Genomic DNA, 15,005 nt, shown 5'->3' on the forward strand with positions numbered 1-15,005 from the left:
TTATACTCACCAACTGTAAAGAAATCAGTTTTAACTACAGCTATGTAATATGTTACATGTTGGATGTTATGGTAAAACTGATATGATTCAACATGAAGTTAGATTTAGTTTATTGCAATAAATAAAGTTATTGCAAAGTTGTTTTTTGGCACACATGTTCTTGAGGTGTAAATTGTTTTATTTGATAGCTATCAAGTTAATCAGAATCCGCTTTAATGGCCAGGTAGGGGTACACATACTAGGAATTTGACTTTGGATGACCGTAAACGACCGTAAACAAACAAGTGTAAACATAAGGCTCAGCAAGGAGCAGACACAATGTGCAGATTACACATACACAATAACTAACTCCGAAAGTCCACTTGCGCCACATTATGGCTATGCCATTGTTTTGTTCCGTCCTTAGCCCGGTGTCAACGTCCACTGTAAGCATCAGTGACTTGTTGTTAATTTGTCATTTTTGTGCTTCTACTACCTTCTTTCCAGCTCTCTGTGACCCGGTTTTGTTTCGTCGTCTGCAGGCTGCATATCTACAGGGAGCATTTCAGAATCGGAGCGTTTTACTGCCAGATTTTTCTGACATGTTAAGATTTTGTTGATTTGGTAATCAGTGCTTGCTTTTGTCCTTCTACTATGATTAGATAAGCTACGTAGTTAAATGGTTTCCTTTTTTTGTCTGTTTTAATTGTTTATTGTTGTTCTACAATCAAGAATCTGCGCAGATTGTTTTATTTAGAAAATTGATGGGATTCTTTTTGCTGTTCTGTGTCTGACTTCCTGCCTGTTTCAATTTGCTCTGTGCTGCTTGACGCGGCTTCCGTCAAACATAGACAACCTATTTTCTGTGGAGCAGAGCAGAGAGCCGCATCTGGGACACGTCTGGGACGCGCTGCGGCCCTGCCTGGTAGACTCACAAGCATTGACAAGAATGGCTGCAATTTGCTCCTGCAACCGCATCGCAGCTGTAACGCGACACAGGCAGATTCAGTGGACTTTGCGGGTAAAACAGCAACATTTGTAGGCAGCAAGACCGCAAGCCCAGGGCTCCAGACTAACTTTTCCACTGGTAGCACTGGTGCTGCTAACTTTCTCAGTACATGATTTGGCAGCAGCTCCCCAGGAACCAGATTAATAATTTAATAATAATTAATTAAATTTCACAGAATATAACTCGGGTAAAACGAACTTAATAATAACAAAATTGACAAAGATAGTTAACTAATTTGTGCACCCAAATAGATAAATGATGTCAAATAGCTAATAAAATGTGTGTCCAGTCTTATATTTCGTTTTATATGTAATGTGCTCAAAACAAATTAGTTACCACCGTGAGTTGTTGTTGTTTCCATGATCAATCACAATGATCCACAATAACACAAAGACAAAGTCACTCTACCTATTTTAGAGAAAAGCTCATTGATTAGGATTTAGTAATGTTGAGCTACACATTTAAAACCTGAACACATCTGATTGATTATAAATACATTTTTATCTCTATTTATTCTTTATTCAGATTGAGTTCCTGCAGGTTGTCAGAGATCAGCTGTGCTTCTGTGGCCTCAGCTCTGAAGTCCAACCCCTCCCATCTGAGAGAGCTGCAGCTGAGTGGAAACAAGCTACAGGATTCAGTAGTGAAGCTGTTGTGTGGTTTTCTGGAGAGTCCAGACTGTAGACTGGAGACTCTGAGGTCAGAAACCATTTTTTACTTCTGTACTGAGATTGATATGATTTGAAAGTTGTGGTAACACTAAACTACAGACATAAGGCTGATATAATAGTGAGCCACACTTATCTTAATTTAATAATCTTAATGCTAAAGTCTATTTTGTTTTTAAGTGGTTTAGTCCATTGACCTGGCAGAGCAATGTAGAGCTACACATTTAAAACCTTTTAATATAACAAAAAACATCTACATTGGATAATTCACTCTGAACCTCTTAGGGCCCTATCTTGCACTTGGCGCAAAGCGGTACAAAGTGCAATGCCAATGTGATTGCTATTTTCCAACTGATGCAGTTGTCATTTTCATGCCCAGCGCCCACGTTGTTTAAATAGCAAATGCACTTGCGCTATTCTGTGCACCCATGCGAGAACTGGCCTTAAAATGAGGTGTGGTTATGTGGTTGGGGTGGTGATGGCGCAATGATGTGAGAGACCCGGGTTCAATTCCCCACTGTGATACATCCACCAATTTGTCCCGGAGTAAGACACTTAACCCCTAGTTGCTCCAGAGTGCAACATCTGATATATAGCAATTGTTAGACACTTTGGATAAAAGCATCAGCTAAATGAGTGTTGATGTAATGATTGTGAACTGAAATGTAATGCGTGGTCAGGCAAATTGTTGGTGCATTACTCTTGAGGCAGAAGAAAGCAATTGCGCTATTGACAAAAAACAGTTCTAAAGTCAATGGCACAGTATTTCACTGTTCTTTTGTTTTTTGGGGGGCACATTACTCCAATGGTAAAAGAGATGCTGTGTGCATTTGCGCACAAGGCACAGCAGCGTAACTTCATTGATTTACTAAAATCTCCCGACACACCAACAGGATCGATCAGGCTCTAATGTTAATTCATGCCCTGCGTTCTTCTTCACATCCAAAGGTCTCACACACAGTCCAGGTCTATACAGTGAAACTGTCAATAGTAAAGCAGCCAGATCAATCATGAGCTCCATCAGAGCGTCTAAACTATTTCAGAAGCTAAAATTTTAATTCTGTTTCCTCTGGAGGGTTTCCTCTGTCCTGTCACGTTTATAACTACAGTTTTTTTGTTTTGCTGCTTAAATGCTTCACCATGTTTGCTGTGACTTTACTGCGCCCATGGAAACGTTTAAAATGACTGACAGCAACCTCTCTAATCATGAAAGTTAAGGGAGAAAAAGAGGGGAGAGGAAGGTTAGAGAAGAGGGGTTGAGAGAGGGAATTTGAAAATAAGAAGAGAGAAACGGTGGGGGGGAGCAAATCAGAAGATGTGGAGGAGGATCCATCTCATTAAAAAGATATGAACCATTAAAACATTATTACACAACGGCCAACAGAGATTTGTGAAATTCAAAGCTATCCAGGATCCAACAGTCAGCTACCAGCTCACGACTGAACACACTGGATTCATGCATGGAATTTGGTTCTCTGAAGTGTTTCAAATGCGTACCTCAGTTCCTTTAAGGTTTAAAGCATAGATCAGTCCAAAGAGGTAGGCAAACGCTGTTGGCAGGTCAGGGAGATCTTGAATGATGATGTCTTCTTCTATGACAACACAAATGTTTGCGACACTTGCAGAAGCTGAATCATCATCCAACACAGTGAGGATGCCCACAATAAGCTCTTTAGTCTGCTGCTCTTCTGGGTCAGCTGCCTTGTGATGAAAGGAAACATAATAAAAGCAAATCAAAGTGTCATTCAAATACTGTGCCTCAGAATAAGCCAATAGTCTAAAATGCGTGGAGAAAAGGACAGAGACAAATCCAAAAGTTGAAACTATTTATTTAATGAAATTATATACAGTTAGTATTTAAAAAATGGAATATATTGGTTTAGTCTATTTTATTTCTTTTGTTGTTCCATGAATTCATTATATTTTAGCAATGAAGGAACTACAACCTTTTGAAACTTAATTTCAATATAAAAAGATGTTACTAACTACGCCTCACTAAGGAGGTGTTCCAGGCATGTCCAGCTGGGAGGAGGCCTTTGGGAAGACCCAGGCCTAGGCGGAGAGATTATATCTCCACACCTGTTGGAGCTGCTGCCCCCGCAACCCGACCCCGGATAAGCAGATGAAGATGGATAAAATATAAATAAAAATAAATAAATAAAAATGGTTTGCTTGCAGCCAAACACGCAAGTAACGCAACAAAAAAAAGAGAAGAGCACGCCTTTTTCTCCTCCTGTGCCTGCACCATAAACTGTATAACAAAGGCCTGCACGCGCCGAGTACATGCACGATTTTAACAGCCGCACTCCTTCGGCTGCAGTCCAGGGCATGTTCGCCTCTGTTGCAAGTTTTCCACCACAAGCTCGGGTTTCTGTCGGTGTCATCTTCTGGTACCATCTAACACTTAGCGTACATTTTCATGTGCTATTCCCGCACGTCCGCCAACTCAGTCAATGCAATACTCAACCATCGATCACGCCATCGGCCATCCATTTACATTTATTCATTTAGCTGACGCTTTTATCCAAAGCGACATACAATTGCTGTACATGTCAGAGGTCGCACGCCTCTGGAGCAACTAGGGGTTAAGTGTCTTGCTCAGGGACACAATGGTGGATGGGTCACAGTAGGAGATTGAACCCGGGTCTCTCACACCAAAGGCATGTGTCTTATCCATTGCACCATCGCCACCCCAAGGTAGATATCACCAGCTCAGTGTTACCCATTTACCCCGACTACTGGCACCTTTTCGGCGTTCTCTGGAAGGGCGCTACTACTTTGCAGCTTGTCTAACCTTCAGACATAAGAGCAGCCCAAAATAATAAATAAATTCAATTAATTAACATATATTGAATAATATTTAATGAACACACATTAACGTCATAGATGACTTCCTCACCTTTTTGCCACCCTCTACGCCACCATCTTATGGCCTCAACATCTCAACTGCCGCACTCCACAAACTCGGAGTCCCTCTCTCCCCAGAGGAAACAGAATGACCCAACACATCACTGCAGCTCCTGGGCAGTACCCTCGACTCAGGGTCACTCCAGGCATCCTTCCCCCCCGAGAAAATCCATTACATTTCCTTGCCAATTTCCTTCTGGCCACCGTTACACCGTCTTCTCTCACTACTAAGCCACTTAACTACACCACCCGGATCATCCCACAAGGTCGGTCCTTCCCGTCACAACTTCTTTTCCATAACCGCTTCCGTCCCATCTCTCCATGACCACATCAAACTAGACGCCGCAGGCAGTGGAGCTCAAACACGGTTACATTTCCTTTCATCCAGCAACATCATCCAACTCTTCACAGATGCTGCCTCTTCTGTTGTCTTCGGCAATTACGGCGGTAGTTGATTCACAGCGGACTGGCCACCTGAATTTTCAGCCCTCCCTCCTTCCACTACCATCTACGACACACTTTTGGCAACTATTCCTTGGGTGTCTAAGCGGTCCAAGAAAACTATCACAATATATTCAGATACAGTGCAGTGGTAGACATAATTAACAGAGGACGGTCCCATTGCCCAGATATAATGCAATTCATGCAGAGGCTCACCTTGGTTTTCATCACAGCGCCATTCATCATCCGAGCCTCCCATATCCCAGGCCACGAAAACGCTATCGCTGACTCTCTTTCTCACTCAGATTGGGTCACTTGACCCCGAATGCGGACAGAGTCCTAGAATCCATGTTCCTACTGGCATTTTTGGCTTTTCACGCTGCTCAGAGTTCACCACCTCCAGCCTCTACTACCATCCGAGTCTATACGCCACCATGGCCTGACATTTCCAAACCATCCGCAGACGCACTCATTTATCACCTCAAACGCAGCGAAACTAACCAATCTGTTCTGCCGCAACCCATCTACCTCTTCCGACTTGATTCTTACCTCAGTACGTATGAACCATACAACTCTAGCTCAGACTTGTGAAGCGTGGCTGGCTATTACCGAGTCTGAAATATAACATATTGTAATAATTAGCCAGAGAGAGAGAGAGATTTTGTCTCTTTCATGTTTTGATTGTAATTTTTCTGTTCTTTATATTCATATTGAAATTCAAGGTCAAGCAAGGATTTGCCTTCTGCTCCACTGGACATTTCGGTCCTCCCTTAGGACACCTGCATTGTTTGAATGCTGACATGAAATATTATAAATAACAACAATAGATTTAATAGTACAGTAATATGTGATTGGTTCACACCAGAAATGAACTGCTCCAGAGTTCACTTGACAGCGGTCCAAGACCACCTCTTTGAGGCGGACCGGAGAGCGGTTGTCTGGTCCGCACCATAGTTGTAGTCCAGTGTTTACATCAACCCAAACAAACCGCACCCAGGCGGTAAACGCTCTAGGGTTCGGTTCAACCAGAGTAAATAAGGTTTGTGTGAACCCATTCGTAAATTGGATTCTGTGGGGTTTTATTTGTGTTTTGCTGCACAAAAAGAGTTTGTATGGATGGAGCCACTGGTGGACCTGCAGAGTTTCAGAGGTGAAGTCACTACCTCTTTATTGAAGTAGCAGCATGTTGTCATTAATATTAATGACAGCTCTTTTTTAACCTGCATCCTGTTGGGTTCAGGTGTTTAGAGTTTCCATTTTCTTAACTTCTACATTCTAAACCTTCTTCAGCTCTGAACAGATTATTAAACACTGAATGATTTCAAGCAGGAACATTGTCTTCTTATTCAGATTGCAGGGCTGCAGTTTGTCAGCGATCAGCTGTGCTACTCTGGCCTCAGCTCTGAAGTCCAACCCCTACCATCTGAGAGAGCTGGACCTGAGTGAAAACAAGCTGCAGGGTTCAGGAGTGAAGCTACTGTGTGGTTTTCTGGAGAGTCCACACTGTAGACTGGAGACTCTGAGGTAAGACACCACTTTTTACTGCTGTGCTGAGATTAATATGATGTGAAAGTTGTGATGATACTAAACTGCAGACATGAGGCTGATATTATACTGATCCACACTGAGAATCTGAAAGTCTATTTTCTTCTTCAGTGGTTAAGTTCATTGACTGTGGCAGATCAATTCTGAGCTACACATTAAAACAACAAAAAAAATCACAGGGGAGCTGGGGATCAAACCACCGATCTTCCAGTTAGTGGACAACCACTCTAACCCCCAAGCCACAGTCACCACACATAATAGCAAGAATCTGTTTGTACCATCACCTTTATGAAGCTTTACAGTGTTGCTACTGACTGAAACATTCAAACACAAGATGCATTGATTTTGTTTTATTTATGCCTGCACCACTCCATTAAGTTGAAATATTGTAGATATTTTGTGCATCCTTTTGTTCCGATTTCCCCCAAATCCATCCTGACATATTTGACATCTTTGGAAACTTTAGGATCTTGAGTGGAATCTTAAATAAGTTTCTGTGGGTTTTAATTTGTGGGTGGCTGCACAACATGAGTTTGTATATGTTACAGCCCCTGTGTGGCTTGAGGGTGAGTGTGTGTCATGACTAGTGCAGTATTAACCCACCTCTGTGGTTTTCTGTTGGAGGAGCTGATTTAGTTTCCCCAATATACAGGTCTGTGCATTCCTCACTGCATTGGACCGCGTACACTAGATTGCTTTTTTTGTTTTTATGTGTGTGGTCTTTGGGGTGCACCAGTATCTGTCATAGCGTATTCTTGGGTTTAAAAAACACAAGGATGTGGCGTATGTTGAAAATCCTCCTGAGTTTCTCTGATACTCCAGACATGTATGAAATCACAATGTTGTTTGACCTTTTCTCCTCATCCCCTGTAGGTATCGGTGGTCTTCCTGGATTTTGTGTTGTGATGTTTTCTGTGAAGGCTTGCACTTCCTGGTTTTTAATTTTGACCCAAGTGTCATCCACATACTGTACCTGTACCAGTGACTCAGTGCTCTTCCTCTTAATAAATTGAGGTCTTTGCTCTCCACTTCTTCCATGTAGATGTTAGCCACAATAGGGGATACTGGTGAGCCCATGGCACAGCCATACTTCTGTCTGTAGAGTCCACCATTGTACTGGAAATAGGTGGTGTTTAGACAGAGGTCAAGTACAGATCTGGTCACCTTGTTTACAAAGTCAATGGAGTTTTGTATGTGTTGAGGCGTGTTAGCAACCAAGGGTGCTAGGATGGTAGATATGTGTTTGGCAATGTTGTAGGTGACCGAGTTAATGCTGCTGATAATAGGCCTGAGTGGGGCTCCATCTTTGTGTATCTTGGGTAGTCCATAGAAACATGGAATGGCTTCTCCGGGATACAAATGGTACGCTTTGTTTTACTTTTACACCACAACACTTTCCCACATCCACACCTACATTACTGATGTTGCAGACTGCCACATCCCTTACTTAAAATGTTATGTTATTTCAGATTATTTTGTGTTAATACCAGGTGTTTATTTTATCAACATTGTGTCTTTTCCACTTTTGCCATGGTCTTTGAGCCAGGTCATGACGGTATAGATGGAGCCACTGGTGGAGCTGGAAGACTTCAGAGGTGAAGTCACAACGTCTTCATTGAAGTAGCAGCACGTTGTCATTAATATTAATGAGAGCTCTTTTTCACTTTTTGTATTTTACAGTTTTTAACCTCCATCCTGTTGGGTTCATGTGTTTGGAGTTTCCATTTTTTAAACCACTACTGTCTAAACCTTTTTCAGCTCTGAAGAGATTATTAAACACTGAAAGATTTCAAGCAGGAACATTGTCTTCTAAAGTTACATAATTTATTCTTTATTCAGATTGAGTCGCTGCAGTTTGTCAGAGATCAGCTGTGCTTCTCTGGCCTCAGCTCTGAAGTCCAACCCCTCCCATCTGAGAGAGCTGGATCTGGGAGGAAATGAGCTGCAGGATTCAGGAGTGAAGCTGCTGTGTGGTTTTCTGGAGAGTCCACACTGCAGACTGGAGACTCTGAGGTCAGTTCACTGACTCTCTGTTACTATTGTAGATCTGATATGTTTAATTAACAATTGAACTTAAGTTATGTTCATACATAACTTACATCCATTTATGTTTCTTGTACTAAATTTAGTCTGCAGTCACAAAAGGCTTGTGTGTCTTAAAGAAACTGGAGAAGATTTACGCTGTTAGTTGTTAAAGTAAATTATTGTTTATTATTTTTGGTAAATGGTCACATCTGTATACAGAAGATCAACTGAACTAATATTTGTTATGAATTGAGCAAGTTTTCTGCTGAAGTAGAAATATTTGTTTGGTTTCTGTCGATTTCAATGTGTTTTCACAAATGTCTGATCATTGATATTGATCCTTAAGAACACACAAGAACACACACACACAGACACACAGATCAAAACATATTTCCAAATGCAGCTATTTGAAGGATCAATATAGTTTTTCCTCCTCTAATTCCAGACTGGCCTGAGATCAGCAGCATCTTACTAATCTGTGTTGACATGAATAGGTGTATGAATATTGTGCTGACATTTGGATGATGTCTGTAGAAGGCTGACATTATGATGAAAGGGGTGGTGATGGCGCAATGGATAAGACACATGCCTTTGTTGTGAGAGACCCAGGTTCAATCCACCACTGTGAGCCATCCACCATTGTGTCCCTGAGCAAGACACTTAACTCCTAGTTGCTCCAGTGGCGTGCGACCTCTGACATGTATAGCAATTGTAAGTCGCTTTGGATAAAAGCATGAGCTAAAAGAATAAATGTAATGTAATGATCCACAACAACACAAAGTCACTCTACTCATTTTAGAGAAAAGCTCATTGATTAGGACATAGTAATGTTGAGCTACACATTTAAAACCTGAACACATCTGATTGGATCATTAAATTGATTTTTATCACCATAATTTATTCTTTATTCAGATTGTGGCGCTGCAGTTTGTCAGAGATCAGCTGTGCTACTCTGGCCTCAGTTCTGAAGTCCAACCCCTCCCTTCTGAGAGAGGTGGATCTGAGTCTCAACAAGCTGCAGGATTCAGGAGTGAAGCTGCTGTGTGAATTTCTGGAGAGTCCACACTGTAGACTGGAGACTCTGAGGTCAGACACCATTTTTTACTTCTCTGCTAAGATTAATATGATGTGAAAGTTGTGGTTACACTAAACTGCAGACATTAGACTGATATTATACTGATTCTCACGGAGTACCTTAATGCTAAAGTCTATTTTCTTCTTCAGTGGTTAAGTCCATTGACTGCGGCAGAGCAATGTTGAGCTCCACCTTTAAAACCTTAATATAACAAGAAAAATCTACACTGGATAATTCACTCTGCACCTCTTAAACTCCTGATGTACAGTATATGTTAAATTTCATCTTCCCTTAAATGTTCTCCTCTTCATTAAAAACACTCTGTGAGACAGTAACAAACATAATATCGAGATTCTGATTGTTCCAACACCTTTATGAGGGTATGAAATAATCAAACACAAAATACAATGATTTTTATGGCTGCTGTTCATCCTTTTCTAACCCATTTCCGCAAAATTCATCCTGACATATTTGGCATCTTTGGAAACTTCGGGATCTTGAGTCGAATCTTAAATCAGTTTCTGTGGGTTTTATTTGTATTTGGCTGCACAACATGAGTTTGTATAGATGGAGCCACTGGTGGAGCTGCAGAGTTTAAGAGGTGAAGTCACTACGTCTTTATTGAAGTAGCAGCATTTTGTCATTGAGGGCTCAACATCAATTATTTTAGGCACTTGTCCTTTGGACAAGTAAATTTACTTTTTAGTTGTCCAAGCACAAAAAATCACTTGTCTGGATAGAAATGTCATTTTACAGTAATTAACTGTTTTCGTTTTGTTGTTGTCATTTTTCAGCATTGCCCCCTGTGAATTTATTAAACCACATGTTGTGGTGAAATTGATCTTGGCTTTCACTCATTTATTCAGGAAACAATATTCTTTGAGATATGTGGGAAGAGAGTAAATATGGGTGGATCACAGAGTCCTGTTGAGCTTTATGCGTGACACACAGGTTTCCCTTTATATGTAGGCTTAACCACTTCATTCACCAACTGTGTTAGACCTATGCACTCTCTTCATCGGCCCTCCCTCCAGTGGCACCACTGTATATGGTCCCCTGCACCTCAACAACTTTATACACTGCAGCTGCCCAGGCATCCTGGTTCTTATCCCTCCCTGGTGAACGATGGCGGAGGTACACCAATTGTCCCACGTCGAATGGCGGACAGTAAACCTTCTCCATCTGTAGTGCTACTCTTTCCACCGCCTTCCACTCCACACACTCCTTGCTCTGGCGTGTGCATCCTGAAGGCACTCCTGGTGTACATGTGGCGTGTGCATTAAGATTGCGTCAGTGGGGAGGTTTGGATGAACGCCGAACAGCAGGTAGTTGGGGGAATACCCTGTAGTGAAGTGTGGTGTCCTCAATCACACCATACAAGAGGGTCAGATACAGCCAGTTGCACGACCCATCGCTGCTGAATAGCCCCTAAGTTAGCAGTAGAGAGGTGACACGGGGTTATCTGTGATGATGGTAAACTTGGACCCAAGTAGGTAACTCCTGAACTTTTCTGTGACCGCCCACTATATTGCAAGAAGCTAAAGCTTCATGCTGCTGTAGTTCTAATCACCACAGCGGGTATAATCAACGCCTCTGTCAGACCAACCAGTACAATAAAAAGTGACGCAACTCACCTGTGAAGCCTCATTGTAATCCACTGATGGATTATATTCCAACAAAAATGGTTTTATGTTATGTTGTCAAAGGTCCAGATGATCCAATCCAGTAAACATTTAGTCCAAAACACATTATTCCATCAATAAATCCCCAGGGACTGCGGCGGCATCGTTTCATATTTGCTGGCAGACGTGGCTTGTATGTCGTCATAACCGTAATAACTCTGATTTGAATGAACTACGATCTCTTGTATTCAAATTAGCTGCTGAACTCTTAACCTTTCGAGTGACACCAAATGCGACCCAATAGGAGCTCACATGTCCCCTTCAGTCTACAATAGCCAACGAGAGGAGGAAGGGCCAGCCCCTATTATTTCGTGGGTAGGCCGAGCCAATTGCAAGTAATAATGGCAATGAAAAAATTCTGAAAATAACGATATCCAGCTTTAAGTAGGAGGTTCATAATCTACCAGCAAAAAAACACATCTGCGTCAAGCTACCGGCTAATACGGAGCGATGCAGCAGCAGCCACTTGCCGCTAAGGGGCGGTGCTGTTTTAGAAAAAATACGCTAAGACATACCCTTAGAATTTTTTCATGGGATTGGTATAAAATTTAAACTTGGACTATGTAAGGCTTTATGCTATGGGCCTACAGTGTTTTCCAGCTAATAAGACCCAGCTATAGTTGTCTGCATGCAGTTTTAGTATGTTTAATCTTATATTAATCAATTCCAGTAGCACCGGAAGCCTAGGCATGGCAGGAGACTGACTTCCTGGCTTGCGTGATGTAGTGCACTGTCTAGCCATATGTCCCTCCCCTTCACTTAGGTTGAATTTTAGGCCTAGCAGCCTTACTACCCCCGTCTGAGCGGGCATTTTGTATAGTGAGTTATCTGACTGCATTGGTTAGTTCGCCAATAGGTCTACCTTGCTGTGTAATTATCTTCACTACTTCTTGCAGAATCACTGTCAAGTCAGCCTGTATGCTATCGGTCAAATTAGCTTTTTCTGAAACTTCATCACTGACTAGGTTTTGGTTTCTTGCAACATTATAATTGTGGGGACAGTCCTCAAGAGTCCACATTATGGCCTCTTCCCTTACATCAAACAGGTTAAAGTCTGGCTTGGCTTCTCTCTAATTAGTCTGCTCAACTCGCAGTGAAGGGTGGAGTCACTCACCCCCTCAATGAACTGGTCTCTGAGTGCTAACTGTGCGTCATACAGCATTAGGGGACTGTTGGACATTACTGTATCATGTTTTTTACTCGGGTCCAAAATCTGTGACTGCAGCGCCACCAAAGGGTTACATCCATCTTCGTGTAAAAAGCAGCTGGGTTGTCTCCATCACGCCTGGTGCCGGCCCAGGGAGCAGCTGCTGCCCCCTCGTCCTCATCAGACATCCTGAAATGTCTCTTACAGTGTCTTTATTGCAGCAAAATAACAGTCACCACTCTATACAATTCTCTTCCGTCCAACAGTCTAAACGCTCCAACATCGGCGGTCTCCTCCTTAGTCCGAAGCAGAACCCCTCTCCTCCGAAGCCTCAGACGTTGCTCCAGGAACCTCCCACGACGGTCGTCTCTGCCTCTGGTACCAGATCTGGATCTTTATTCACCACTAATGTTGTCTACATACTATCCCTAACCAACTAAAACCTCAACATTTAACATTCCCAATCCCACTTCTGACACCAAAATGTGTGGCCAGGCCAGGAATGAAGAGGTCAAACACACAATAAATTTTATGGGTTTTTATTCCCTGACTGGACTGTAAAATCGAGGATTTTGAGGCAGTTGGAGGTTATACAAAACACGGGAATTACTCACTTAATCACTTGTCATTTACTTATTGCATCTGATCATAACTATTTGATTTAACAGTACACTATATTACCCAAAAACCATACACTCTGGTAGACAACAAACAACAAGTCTAAAAAACATCAAAGTCTAGAAAACAGGCCGGTCTATACACTCCAAAATCTAGACAACAGTAGTGGCGTTTTCTAATTAGAGAAAATAAAAAACATATACATTCACTTAGCCACACAATGCACAAGTTCATAAAGTCAAGGTAAAATACGTAAATTTACCAGAAAACATAAAATACATCCAAACAAAAATACAATTTGCCCAACCGTTTGTACAGAAACTCAGAATTAATACTTTATGGATGAAATCAGTAACCGTCTTCTAATGTGCAGTGTGCGCCCCTAGGACATGCGCACGCGCACACACACACACCAGGAACTCCACAGTGTATCTCCCCTCTAAGTCAGCAGAAAAGTACAAAATACACATTGTTTGTTTACAGCATTATTATACACATACAACACATACACATAATGTGATTTTGTTTGTAAATACACGTTGTTGTCACTCACGCTGTTGCCGCTGGTCAGAGTCTCTGTCTTGACCCCCTATCAAAGCCATACCAGCACAATGGGCTCCAGTTTGGAGCCCCTGCCTGTAATGGCATTTTTCCATTACCAGTACCAGCTCAACTCGCCTCGACTCAACTTGACTCAGTTTGGCTGTCCTCCGTTTTCCATTCCAGAGATAGTACCCCTCAATGTAGCTGGTCATCATAGCGACGCCACACACAACTGCCGCGACGTAATGTTCAATGCGACACACACACCAGCACACAACACCTCTGTCCGGCACGCGCAATGATGATGCAGTGAATAGTGACTATTCTCTCTGACCAATCCGTAGTCTGCAGTGTTTCACGTCACATTTTAGTGTTGCCTCAGCTCGCTTGGAACCTCAACTGAGGTGATATGAAAAAAAGTATCTGGAAGCAGGTACAAGTACAACCTTTACACAATGGAAAACCAAACAAAGGCGAGTCGAGGCGAGTGGTACTGTGCAGTGGAAAACGGGCCTAAGTGTCCACACACTTCGCATCATGACCTTAAGGAGGAGATCCGTCGGCTCTCAGATGAACTGCAGAGGAAGGCCTCGCTGCTGACCAGCTTCTCGGCCTGTCTGCCACTCATTTCCAGCTTCATGATAGAGCACTCAAAAAACAGCTGAGATGTGTGGGTAAAGCAGAAGATTTTGGAGCCCCCTATCAACTGTTCATTAATTTGAACAATACCGGTGCTTTGGTGTTCTTTATTAGCTGAGGACACACGACTGCTCTGGCGATACTTTGGATATTTATATGTCCCTTTCTGAGTTTAAATCTGTTTAACAACCTCGAGCTAAGGGAGCTAACAACAACCAAGCTAACTCCACCACCTCGGACAACGGCATCCTTGGCACTATTGCCTCGCTCCGAGATGGCGACTCTGAAGAACGTAATTTGTACCTCGGTGGATGCTAAAATAATCTGTGTATGGTTAGTTTTTCCATTATTTCATTCCAAATCCGATCTGTTCTGTTTTTCTGTTTTAAACCAATAACGGAAAATAAAGAAGCTGCATTTTGTTCTATCTTTGACCAGTGTTGTATACCTACAACCCGTTCTCAATCCCCAACATATGGCATGATCAAGGCCTATCAGAGTTTGTAACGCACTGGGGATTCCTATAGTGTCATAGGTCAACGCAGTGGGGGAAGCCCTGTAGCGTCAGTTTGCGTACAGGGTCACGGGGGGCTGGAGATAATCCCATCTTAAATTGGACTAAAGGCGGGGTACATCCTGGACAGGTCGCCTGTCCATCGCAGGCAGGGCCACACATAGACAGACAACCACTCACACTGACATTCACACCTCAGGACAATTTTAGAGA

At 42.4% G+C, this 15,005-nt stretch overlaps 1 protein-coding gene across 1 annotated transcript in view; it reads left to right on the forward strand.

The window, feature by feature from the left end:
- LOC119893724 (NLR family CARD domain-containing protein 3-like) overlaps positions 1–13,847 on the forward strand; it is a 30,497-nt gene extending 16,650 nt beyond the window's left edge. Inside the window, 5 exon segments of the mRNA XM_038706086.1 lie at positions 1,514–1,687; positions 6,355–6,528; positions 8,389–8,562; positions 9,487–9,660; positions 12,745–13,847. Coding sequence (XP_038562014.1) covers positions 1,514–1,687; positions 6,355–6,528; positions 8,389–8,562; positions 9,487–9,660; positions 12,745–12,910 — 862 coding nt within the window. The 3' untranslated portion in view covers positions 12,911–13,847.
- Positions 13,848–15,005: the final 1,158 nt, after the last annotated feature.

The sequence above is a fragment of the Micropterus salmoides genome, unplaced genomic scaffold, assembly GCF_014851395.1.
Source record: "Micropterus salmoides isolate LMB-PRFRI ecotype aquatic unplaced genomic scaffold, ASM1485139v1 Ms_hic_scaffold_1, whole genome shotgun sequence".
NCBI classification, from domain to species: domain Eukaryota; kingdom Metazoa; phylum Chordata; class Actinopteri; order Centrarchiformes; family Centrarchidae; genus Micropterus; species Micropterus salmoides.